Source organism: Triticum aestivum, chromosome 4A (assembly GCF_018294505.1).
Source record: "Triticum aestivum cultivar Chinese Spring chromosome 4A, IWGSC CS RefSeq v2.1, whole genome shotgun sequence".
NCBI lineage: Eukaryota > Viridiplantae > Streptophyta > Magnoliopsida > Poales > Poaceae > Triticum > Triticum aestivum.
Window position 1 is genome coordinate 577,296,600 of NC_057803.1, and position 12,091 is coordinate 577,308,690.

A 12,091-nucleotide genomic window follows, 5' to 3' on the forward strand; every position below is an offset into this window, starting at 1 on the left:
AACATGGGTTCCCACTTGTGCTAAAAGACTGACACAGCTCTACCGGTCTGACTTGATCGAGGGTTTAACAGTCCCATATTGAAGTTTATGAAATATTAGTCGATAGTTGAGGGACAAAAGGTAATTTACAGTGGTGTGGAATCAAAACATCACCAATGTCTGAACAAGTGACTAAGTACTCCTAGGTCATCACTAAGCTAACTAATGACGTGGTATGCCCTGCATCCTATGTAGTAGCACTCTACATGGCTAGCAAAACTGATCCTACATGTATGTGCATGGCTCTGCCGCCCAGCGGGATCACGTATGCATGCCGGCACTACAACGACGACGAGGCGTCGGCGACCAGCTTCCGGAGCGCGCGTTTCGACGCTGCCACGTCCCTCCCGGCCACGAACGGGTGAGCAAGCAGCTCCGCCACGGACGCCCTGTTGCGGTAGTCCTTTTGCAGGCACGCGGCGACGAACCCCCGGAGCTCCGGCGAGGCCGCGCCGTCGGGCAGCACGGGCGGCTCGCCGAAGCAGATGGCGCACATGAGCGCGGCCCAGGTCGGCTGCTGCCCGGCGGGGAGGAGCGGGTACCTGCCCATGAAGAGCTCAAGGAGCGTGACCCCCAGGCTCCACACGTCGGCGGCGTACGGGTCGTAGTGCCCCCCGTGCGCCTCCGGGTCGAAGCGCTCCGGGCTCATGTACGCGGAGGTGCCGGCGTACGACGTGCAGTGGTCGCCGGCGCGTGCGAGCACCCTGGCGATGCCGAAGTCCGCGACCTTCACCTCCCCGGCCGTGCTGGCGAGGAGGTTCGCCGGCTTGATGTCGAGGTGCACGATGCGGCGGGCGTGGAGGTACGCCAGCCCCGACAGCGCCTGCGCCGCCACCTCCGCGAGCGCGGCCTCCGTGAACGCGCCGCGGCGGCTCCGGATGGAGTCGAGCGACCCGCCGTCCACCAGCTCGAGGAGTAGAGCGACGTCACCGGATGCCGCGGCGGGGAGCACGGAATGGCACCGGACGACGAATGGCGAGGCCGTGCGGCCGAGGACGTCGGCCTCGGCGGCCGCGGCGGGGTCGCCGTAGTGCTGGACCTTGAGCGCGTAGAGCGCGCACGTCTCCCGGTGGCGCACCTTGTAGACGGTGCCGCCGTTCCCGCGGCCCAGGACGGCGAGCTTGTCGAAGTCGGCGAGGCGTAACTGGCTGGACAGCGCCGACGGGGTGGAGGCCTTGGTGGCCGTCGGGTTGGGGCGCCGGGCGAGGACGCCGAGCTCCTGCGCGGCGGCGCGGGACGGGACGGGCAGCGCGAGGTGCAGCTGCGGAAGCCTCTTCTCCCTGATCAGAGCCATGTGTCTGTCACCACCGTAGGCTGATGATCACCACCGTAACGCTGAGCGATCTGAGCTGCTGCTGCTTTGCTTTGGGCTGTTGAAGCAGACTGGCAGCTCATTTATACGCGTGCTCTGCTCTGCTCGTGTGATTCTGAGGTCTGAATCCGTATCTATCTATGTCTCTCCTGCTTTCAGCAAAGAGATCATAGTCGACCAGATTGTGACTTGCAGGAGATTCTACCGTAGGAATGTTTGCTAGTAGAAAATGCTACTAGAATAAAACCGCCTCAATCGCCCATCACTTTTTAATGGAGCGACATGGATGAATGTGACCTTGAAATTTCAAAGGCAGGCGCCTGTAATGCACTACGTAGCCATGTACTGTGGTGGGTGGTTAATTGGCATGCTACATGCTGATTAATTGGAACACGATAGCGAGAGGGACGAGAGCTCAGTCGATCCATGTCGATCAAAGGGATCGACACCCGCCAGCAAGGCCTACTTCTAATGGCAATGGGCTGCCAGTATTATTAAACTTGTGCAACGTGTGTCGTCAGGCGCCTCCATTGTTAGAACACAACACAGCACGCCATGATGCGTCCATCTGCGTCGTTTTGATTTTCTTTATTAACGCCTAATTCTGAGAACCAGCTGTATGTTATCCCGCATTCTGTTGACACAAAAGGGCTGCCTCAAATGAAAAGTTCAGCGCCAATTGTACTAACCGAAATGCTGAGGAGTTCACATTTACTCTCAGATAAGCATGAAGGTGTCCCGATGGACGACGAGAAACATACGTCGACTTGGGTGTACACGATTAGAGTTATTTACTCAAAACCATCACACTCGAGGCTAAGAAAACAACTTGGTACTAGATTCAAGCCAAGGCACAAGAAAACCACATGCTGAGATTTCATCGGGAAAACAGCCAAACCAATTAGAAAAACAGCCAAACCGACAATCAAACAAACTCATGATCAAATACAACAAGATACTTAGTAAAGGGAATAATAAACCAGAGAATATAGATTACACTCAAATACCATATACAGGTCAAATATTAAGCAGCGGCTGAACAGCTAATCAAAAACCAAATTAACATTAAAAGGAAAAGCCAGAAAAATGCTCAATCCTAATTTGGATGGAGAACTGAACAAAATCTCTTATAACTAGCTTTTTACACGAGAACACCTAGAAAAGCTTCTAGATGAACAAAGCGAGACAAGGTCCGTGCTAAGCAGATATTGGCAAGAAATTGCTAGGCATAACATAAACTAATACCTATATATGGTTCAGCTAGGCACCATATATACAACACCATGAGAAGGTACAAACAATTACGGCTGTGAAAATATTAACCACTGTGACCTCCAAAGATTACAGGAAGAAACCTCCTCAAAACTAGTATGCAAATTTCATGCATCGCCATGTACAGGTTGAACCATATCACAAAAGGAAATGCAAACCACATATACTACTGATGGAATTTGAAGCTGCTGCAGTGCTGCTGCTCGGACCTAGCTAGGAGGAGGGGGACTACTTGACTGAAACTAGAGCCTAGCTACTACTTACCGTGTATGATCCAGCAGACCAAATTAAGAGCCTACTACTGGCAGGCTCCATCACACCGGTTTCACAGCCATAGCAACGAGCGACCTATAGCTTGATTTACTTACACACAAATCTGTCATCCAGTTTCTGATCGCAAAATGTGCATTAATTAAGACGACACATCCCCCTCCCCGTCTTCCTCATCTTCTTCCTCTTTTCTTCTTCTTCTTCACTGTGCAACACGTTCAAATTCTCAGCAATCTCCACGTCCAACTTGGGACTGAAGTAGACCAGGTCCATCCCTAGCATGCCATCCGCGCTGCGGGTTCCACGGACGGTGATATCATCCGGGATGTACTTGGCGTCATCTGGATACACGATTTTCCTCGCACTAATCACACCATAATAGCAACGGCCTATTAACAAGAAAATAAAGCCCGGGATTCAGTAAGAGACAGAGCACACGCCAATAAGCCAATTCCAATTCAAATCTACCACTAGTGCATGCAATGCAAGCATGACAAGGTCGTGCGGTGACCCAAAGTACTAACCAAGTGCTATCAGGTACTACTTACCCGCATTCGCATAGGGTAGAGGGCAGCGGAATTCTGGCTCCTGCTCACGTGAGGAGAACGAGAATTCAGCGTAGAAAAGCGTCCTCTGAAGCCTCAAATCACATGTGGCCGTGAAGTTCACATGGTAGCGAATATAACCGCAGGGGCGGTAGCCTTTGTTTCTTTCCTCCACACCCAAGATAGTATCGAGTTTATACTTTGATCCCTACATACAGCAAGCAAGAGTGCTGGTCAAAATTAATCAAGGTATAAAGGGAATATACTATATGTAGCGCGCAGCTAGCTACGATGCATGGGAACCAAATTTAATACCTACCAAAAACTGTTGGGTCGTGTATTCCTTGAGCAACTGGTCAATCTTTGAACGGAAGCAGCTCCTCTCATCCTCATAATCCGATCTCTCGCTTGACACAGTTTGAGCCCCGGATCTGTTTCTGTTCCATATGAGCGAAATACTTTGTGTCATGTCGTCGACACGCAACACGGTACCACTAGTTTGAGCCTCGGTTATAAATGAGAGCAGCTCGCTTCGCGTATCGGGCATCAGCAGCAGCAGCTGCCTTGGCAGACTCATGGAAGGGGTTCTTTTCAGAACTCTCTATCGATGATGGCAACATGTTAGCAATGTCGCATTTTGTACTGTAGAGGAGCTCCAGAGCACAAGCCGGCACCGAGAATTGGGGGTCGGCGAATGCGGCGAGCTCCATAAGGCCCTTGAGGGAGTGAACCTGTGCGCGGAGCAGACATAGGGGGTCCATGACATCATTGTACTCTACCATGTCCCTGCCTTCAGAAACTGGCAGATTGCAGCCACAACTGTTGTACCAGATAGAGTTGACGATGATGTTGGAGACAGGGTCCATGCAGCCATAGCAGTGGCCAGACTTGAGGATGCTACGCATGAGCGAGCCAGAGGGTGTGGGCAGCAACTTGAGCGCCTTGATGTACAAGTTGTGAATTATACCATGGAGATACATCTTGAGAGACTCCATGTAATCGCATGCATTGCCGCCGCCACATGGGGTCTTGAGATTGTGTTTCCGGGCATCTGCTATTGCTTTTCCCAGGCAATCTTGCAGCTTGCGAGGCAGGACTCCGGACTGCAACGACAAGATGGGAGTTCCATCCCAGCCCAAGGTGGTGGTGGCGGTCCTGGCGTCCGCCGTAGTAGAGAACGAGATAGTTTCGGAGCACCTAGCCTCCAACATGTGACGGACATGGACAACAAGCCCTCTTTTGGTATGGATAATGCTGGCAGTACAGATCGGGCTCAACATTGTGTGTAGGATGCGGTTGGTCGCCCAGACATCCTCAACCGTGAGCGGAATACCTTGAGCATCAGCTGAAAACAGCTTCTTCAGAAGGGCAAAGTTGTCGTCTTGGAGCCGGATTGACATGAGGCGAGCCAAGGTGGTGGGCGAAGGGTGACCTGCTATGGTGGCTGCCGACTCAAGGGCGGCTTGGGTCCTATCAGACTCGGGGTCCAATGCTTCGTCCGCGTATAGATCGTGTTGGATGAGCATGACGGCGAGGAGGAGATTGGCGTCGGCCCTGTAGAGGTAGCTGAGGGCCTGCTCCTTTTTGAGGCATCCCAAATACGCCATGAGGAAGGCGAGAAGGATGTGGTAGGATCCTGATCCGACGTGGCGCAAGCCGCCCCTACCGGGGATGGATCGTCTGGCGGTGTTGAGAGCCTGTCTCTTGGATCTTCTTGTGGGTGGCGGAGACGGAGAGGTGGCGGGGGCGGGGGCGGCGTCCTTGGAGAGGAGGGCGAGGGTATTGAGGATGATGTTGGAGACGGGGTCGAGGAGGCCGAGGCAGGAGCCGCCGCCATCGGTGGTGAGGAGGGGAAGGAGGTCCGGCATGACGTCGCAGGGCAGCCGGCTGAACGCCTCCTCGTAGAAGCCGGTGATGAGCTTGTCGATGGCTTTTGGCAAATCCGCCTCGTCGAGCGCGTCCTCGGCGCGGCAGCTGCGGCTGTGCATGCACGAGATCAGGCCCCTCCCAAGGGAGGCAGCGCCGGCGGCAGAAGTGGATCCAGACGCCATCAGCTAGTGGCGATCTGCAAGCAGAGACACGGCGGCCGGAGCTGACTTGGTGGCGGTGGGTTCTCTCGACGAATAACCTAAGGTACGTACGAGTCGGTCAGTGGATCATGGATCGATGGAAATCCTAGCTACGGCACTTAATATGGATGGGTCTAGTCTTACCGAGCCGTATTATCTTTGGAAACCGACCCATACTAGTACGTACTATTTATTATTTTTGGTTAGGAATCACTGAGTATTACTAGCAGTTTTTTTTTAAATTTTTTTAACACAGTACAGACGCAAGCGCTCATATACATGCAAATTTATCCCTATGAATGCACACACGCACATCCTACCCCTATGAGCATCTTGAAAGACTGAGCCGGCATATTATCTTGAAATTTACAAAGTCACTTTAGTCACCTCGTCGTCGACGGGAACGTCTCCTCCTACTGAATGCACATCGCCGAAAATCCTGAAATAAATTCAGAAATAAATGCGAGCACCAGAATTTGAACTCTGGTGGCCATCCCGAAGCTCGACGTCGTAGTCAAGGAGGAGGCCATGGAGGAGGTGGAAGAGGAGGAACCCGCGGCATGGAACCCGACATTGGTCGGCCAGAGGTGGTCGTGGACAGAGACGGTGCCGTGCACGCCGGAGCAAGTGCGTGCTAACGCGTGGTCACCGTCTCCGCCACGGGCCAGGGATCGTGCATCCGCAGCCGCCTGCCCACCTTTAGATGCCGTCGGCCTCTCATTGACGACAAGGACGACGGCGGCGGCAACTGAAAGATGACGGCGAGAGGCTTATCTAGCTTTTTTAATTCCATTTAAATTTTGAGTCTAGTTAAGAATGTGGTGGACTCGACTTTTTGTGGATGTTTATGTTTATATTAATGTCTTTAAATTATGTGCAATGTCTATTTGAGTTTGATTAGGGTCAAATTTGCACGTCCAAAAACGAACAATTTAGGATGCGGCGGGCCGATTGGGTGCATCGATGGCCGAATGGCCGCATCCGGACGCTCATATTCTTTATCCCGACTCAAATAGACAAAATCCAAATAAAAAGGACGTCTATTGGGGGTCAACGGTCGGAGTTGGCCTAAGAGCAACTCCAATGAGCTGACCTAAACGAACGACGTTTTTGTCCGATTTTTGTCTGTTTGGGTCGGCCGCCCACCCCGTCCGCCCTATTTTAGTTTTGGATCGGCAGTGCGCCCAACGGACCGACCCATTTCATGACCACGGGCGTTTTAGATCATGCCAGCGTCCATGCCGTCGCCCTGGTTTTGGCGCTCCAGCGCGCGGGAAAGGTTCGCGCGCGGGGGAGAAAGCGGCCTAGCGCGCGCTGGTTTTGGCGAGAAACGTCTCATCCTCGGCACCTTCGACACCGCAGAGGAGGCGGCCCGCGCGCACGACGCGGCCGCGTGGCGCCTCCTGAGGCCTCGTTGGGATATGAATTTTCCCAATGTGTCGAGCCAGCAGGCGCAGGATCTGGCGCCTCTCCCGCGGCTTTTCACCGACGAGGATCGTCGTGTCCACCGGAGGCGGCAACATCGCCTCGCCATCGCGGAGAAGGACGTGGAAGCCTTGGTGGTGTGATGCGGAGGCTTCCCGCAGGACATCGTCGACGAACGCCAGTTCTACAAGCAAAGGAGGTTGGAGAGGGACGCGAGGAGGAGGGAGCGAGCCGCTTATCGGGAGGACAAGCATTCGCGGAAGCAGGCAGCTCAATTGAAACTGGAGCTATGAGAAACGGCGGGTTGGGACTTTGAAGACGAGGCGTATGCTGACGCCTACATTCAGACGTCGGAGGAGGACATTACCGAGTCGGAGTCGGAAAGCGACGAGCAGTGGTCTTTTCTTCTATCTGTGTACGCTAGAACTATCTATGTATCCATTTTTATCTGAAAAAATGGCCGGCGGCGTCAGCAAGGTAGCAGGCGGACGAGGGTGTGAATCCAATGTACCACCGACCAGCGGGCCTGGTGAGGAAAGAGGGCGAGCGCGCGCGTTCGGCCTTGTGTCGGCGTCGACGCAAATCAGGCTCAAAATGGGTCGGGAATGGGTCGACAGACGGACGAAAGCGGACGCGCGTTCGTTTGGATCGGCGCGTTGGGTTGGCTTTTTTGTCGGCAGCGGCTCAAACGGACGGCCGCGGATAAAATGGGTCGCCTCATTGAAGCTGCTCTAAGGATCCAATTCTGTAGAACTCCACTGAGTCAAAGGAGCTAGACTGTACTCAGATAAGAGATCATTACAGTGACGCAGTAACACTGATTAGACTTATTTACCGAACTTATATTTTTTTAAGCAGCCTTGTTACGTTAGTAGACCACATCATATCTAACACAGCAGCAGCATCGCAGATTAGGCCTCGGATAATTAAAATGATCAAAGCGGCGCAGGTGCCACTGATGGCGTGCTGAGGTCCTACGTTCCAACGAGTGAGACGCCTGATGGCACACGTCGCACATCATCTTTTATTTAATTAACTAAGCCCTAATGGCAGCCATTAGTTGTCCTTTGAGAGCTGCATACTTGACTCTTTGTTATTGTTTTCTCTCTTAATTTTCTTGATATTTCGGCTCGCGGTAGGTAAAAATATGTCCCTTTTTATTTCATTTTTGATAACAAAAACTATGTCTCTTTCCTTGAGATGCTGATTCGCGGGTGTTGACAATGGCCATTCGGACTGAGCCTCCACGTCAGTTGATTAAGAATGCCCTGTTAATCTCCGACGGCCGGCGAGCAACGTGTGAACTGGTAATTTAATCGCCAGCAGGCGGCTTTATTCTACCCTGGGAAAATGTTTGTGCAGCAGGGCTTCAGCTAATCAGAGCAGAGTCTAGAAGAAGAGAAGTCTAGAAATGACACCACGTACGTGACCCGTGGCATGCCAGCGGCCAGCTTCTTGTCTTCACCTCTGGCTGACCTGTCTGGTCCAGCAAGTACAAAGCGCAGGGGTAAAGACTTGCTGGAGAAGTAGAATGCACTCCAGAAAGTGAGAAGAAAGCTTGGGGTAAATGCGCATGTCGCGGTCTGGTCGACTATGATTTGCTGAAAGCAGCAAAGGCAGAGGCAGAGCGCACGTATAAAAGCATCTCCAACAGCCGCGCTAACCTAGCGCCGCGCCGCAAATTAGGCCGTTTTAGCGCGCGCGCAACGCGGCGGGTCGCTCCAGCGGACACGCAAAAACGGCGCGCGCTACAACGGGTTGGGCGCGCGGTCGAAAACACTTAGCCGCGCAGTCGAAAACACTTAGCCGCGCGGTGTATTTCGGGCGCCCGCTGCAGCGCGCGGCACACTCCAGCGCTCGCGCCCGCACTTCCTCTCCCACTTCCACCCCCCGTTCGGCCGCGCCGCCGCCGCCGCCCGCGCCCCCCGGCGACCGTTCAGGCTTCCCCGGCCTATCCCCGCGCTTCCGCCCCATCCCCTACTAGTCCCGCCGGCGCTCGCGCGCCTCCGTCGTCCGAGGAACAGCGCCCGAGCGCTCGCTGCCGCGCCGCGCCCGCAAGGTGTTTGACAAAACGCCTACAAGGTATGTATTGCTCAAACTTCATGAATTTGATGCATGTTTTGAATTGTAGTTTTTATAGTATAGTATTGAACATTGTAGATGAGTTCGTCGTATGATTCTTCCGAAGAAGAATTTGATATGGAAGAGGAGGAGGATCTTGCAATGATCCTAGCTATGCATATAAAAAAACCGAAGCACGGTGGTTCGGTTATGGGTCGGCAGAAAATTTGAAGGGATAGGATCGATGCCCACAACAGATTGATCAGGCATTATTTTGCGGAGAATCCCATATACCCCGAGTCGTATTTTCGTCGCCGGTTTAGGATGAGCACCGAGTTGTTCAGACGCATTGCAGAGAAACTAGCGAGCCATGACCGTTTTTTTCAGCAAAGGAGGAATGCCGCCGGAGAGCTCGGGCATAGCACCTTTCAGAAGGTGACATCCGCTTTGCGTATGTTGGCATACGGTATACCGGCTGATCTTGTTGATGATCACTTGGCTATGGGTGCGAGCCAAGCCATCATGTGTGTCAAGCGCTTTGCAGTGGGAATTGTGCAAGTGTTTGGCGAGGAGTATTTGAGATCTCCCAATGCTGAAGACGTCGCAAGGCTATTGGCGATGAACAAAGCTCGCGATTTTTCCTGGCATGCTTGGCTCAATAGATTGCATGCATTGGAGTTGGAAGAATTGTCCAAAGGCATGGCATGAGCAATTCCACGGCCAAAAAAAGGGTTCCACTATAATCCTTGAAGCGGTGGCCGATCAGGAGACTTGGATTTGGCATGCATTCTTTGGAATGCCTGGATCTTTGAATGACATCAATGTTGTCAACCGGTCACCACTGATGAATAAGATTGCAAACGGTGAGTTGCCACCGGTGCAGTTTGTAGCAAATGGTCGTACGTACAACTATGGCTATTATCTAGCGGATGACATCTATCCAAAATGGCAAACCTTCGTGAAGCCGTTGAAAAAGCCGGAACGTAAGAAAAATCTTGACTTTCACAATGCTCATGCGGCGGCTAGAAAAGATGTGGAGAGAGCATTTGGGATTTTGCAAGCCCAATTTGTTATTGTGAGAGGACCGGCTAGATTTTGGGATCAAAAAATGATTTGGTACATCATGCACGCTTGTGTGATCATGCACAACATGATCATCGAGAACGAGCGTGGCCAAGATTTAGACTACTCACAGTATGAGCTCTTGGGATATCCTGTGCGAGTGCGACGAAGGGCTGAAAGGGTAACCCGTTTTATTGCCTCCTATCATGCCATTCGGCGTCCCGCAACGCACAATGAACTTCAGAATGATTTGATCGAAGAGTGGTGGGCATGACATGAACGACAAAGAGCATGATGATATCTGCATTTGACATTGTATTGTTCATGAACTATTTGTTCTGTTTATTGCATTTGTTGTACTGAACGATAAACTATTTGTTTGAGTTGTAATGATAACAAAATTAAACTATTTATTGTTGATTTATTTTGTTTGTTTGATCATTTTTGCTCATAATACATGTATATGTGGTTTGTGCGGCGCGCGCGCAGATTGGCGCGCTAAACCAGCCGAAGCGCGCGGCAAACAGGTTTTTTGCGCGCGGCGCTTAACGCGGCTGTTGGAGATTCTAAGTGAGCTGCCAGTCCGCTTCATCTTCACAAGCCAAAGCAGAGCGGCAGCAGCAGCAGCTCAGAACTCGGATCACTCGGCTTACGGTGGTGATCATCGGCCGACGGCGGTGACAGACAGACACATGGCTCTGATCAGGGAGAAGAGACTTCCGCAGCTGCACCTTTCGTTGCCCGTCCCGCCTCGCGCCGTTGCCCAGGAGCTCGGCCGGCGTCCCAACCCCGCGGTTGCGCCGGCGCCGACGGCCACCAAGGCGTCGACCCCGTAGGCGCTGTCCAGCCAGTTCCGCCTCGCCGACTTCGAGAAGCTCGCCGTCCTGGGCCGCGGCAACGGCGGCACCGTCTACAAGGTCCGCCACCGGGAGACGTGCGCGCTCTACGCGCTCAAGGTGCAGCACTACGGCGACCCGGCCGCGGCAGCCGAGGCCGACGTGCTCAGCCGCACGGCCTCGCCCTTCGTCGTCCGGTGCCACTCCGTGCTCCCCGCGGCCGCCTCTGGCGACGTCGCGCTGCTCCTCGAGCTGGTCGACGGCGGGTCGCTCGACTCCGTGAGGAGCCGCCGCGGCGCGTTCCCCGAGGCCGCGCTCGCGGAGGTGGCCGCGCAGGCGCTGTCGGGGCTGGCGTACCTCCACGCCCGCCGCATCGTGCACCTCGACGTCAAGCCGGCCAACCTCCTCGTGAGCACCGCCGGGGAGGTCAAGGTCGCCGACTTCGGCATCGCCAAGGTGCTCGCCCGCGCCGGCGACCACTGCACGTCGTACGCCGGCACCTCCGCGTACATGAGCCCCGAGCGCTTCGACCCGGAGGCGCACGGCGGGCACTACGACCCGTGCGCCGCCGACGTGTGGAGCCTGGGGGTCACGCTCCTTGAGCTCTTCATGGGCAGGTACCCGCTCCTCCCCGCCGGGCAGCGGCCGAGCTGGGCAGCGCTCATGTGCGCCGTCTGCTTCGGCGAGCCGCCCGTGCTGCCAGACGGTGCCTCCTCGCCGGAGCTCCGGGGGTTCATCGCCGCGTGCCTGCAAAAGGACTACCGCAACAGGGCGTCCGTCGCGGAGCTGCTTGCCCACCCATTCGTCGCCGGCAGGGACGTGGCTGCTTCGAGATGCGCGCTCCGGAAGCTGGTCGCCGACGCCTCGTCGCCGTCGTTGGAGTGCCGGCATACGTGATCGCGTTAGGCGGCAGGGCCATGCACATACATAGGATCAATTTTGCTAGCCATGTACAGTGCATGTATGCAGGGCATAACACGTCGGTTAGATTAGTGATGACCTAGAAGCTACTCCCTCCGTTCTAAAATAGATGACTCAACTTACAAATTTAAACATCTATTTTAGAATGGAGGAAATATTAGGGATATATACTCACTTGTTCAGACAAATATATGAATTCCGGTACAGCTGATTTTTCTATGTTTCGCTAACTAACTTATTTATCTTGACATGTAAGTATGTCATATCACCATACAACTA

The 12,091-nt window shown here is 53.8% G+C and overlaps 3 protein-coding genes across 3 annotated transcripts; 1 reads left to right on the forward strand and 2 right to left on the reverse strand.

The window, feature by feature from the left end:
• Positions 1-319: 319 nt before the first annotated feature.
• Positions 320-1,333, reverse strand: LOC123083933 (mitogen-activated protein kinase kinase 9-like). The gene has a single exon (XM_044505791.1). It carries the CDS (start codon positions 1,331-1,333, stop codon positions 320-322), a length of 1,014 nt encoding a protein of 337 aa, XP_044361726.1.
• A 1,334-nt stretch (positions 1,334-2,667) lies between these two features.
• On the reverse strand, positions 2,668-5,580 carry LOC123082360 (uncharacterized). The gene is made up of 3 exons (XM_044504705.1): positions 3,758-5,580; positions 3,442-3,646; positions 2,668-3,282 (listed from the first exon to the last, which is right to left on the reverse strand). Exon 1 carries the CDS (start codon positions 5,487-5,489, stop codon positions 3,933-3,935), a length of 1,557 nt encoding a protein of 518 aa, XP_044360640.1. The 5' UTR covers positions 5,490-5,580; the 3' UTR covers positions 2,668-3,282; positions 3,442-3,646; positions 3,758-3,932.
• A 5,167-nt stretch (positions 5,581-10,747) lies between these two features.
• LOC123083934 (mitogen-activated protein kinase kinase 9-like) lies at positions 10,748-11,788 on the forward strand. Its single transcript, XM_044505793.1, has 2 exons — positions 10,748-10,858; positions 10,892-11,788. The coding sequence occupies exons 1-2, from the start codon at positions 10,748-10,750 to the stop codon at positions 11,786-11,788; spliced, it is 1,008 nt and encodes a 335-aa protein (XP_044361728.1).
• Positions 11,789-12,091: the final 303 nt, after the last annotated feature.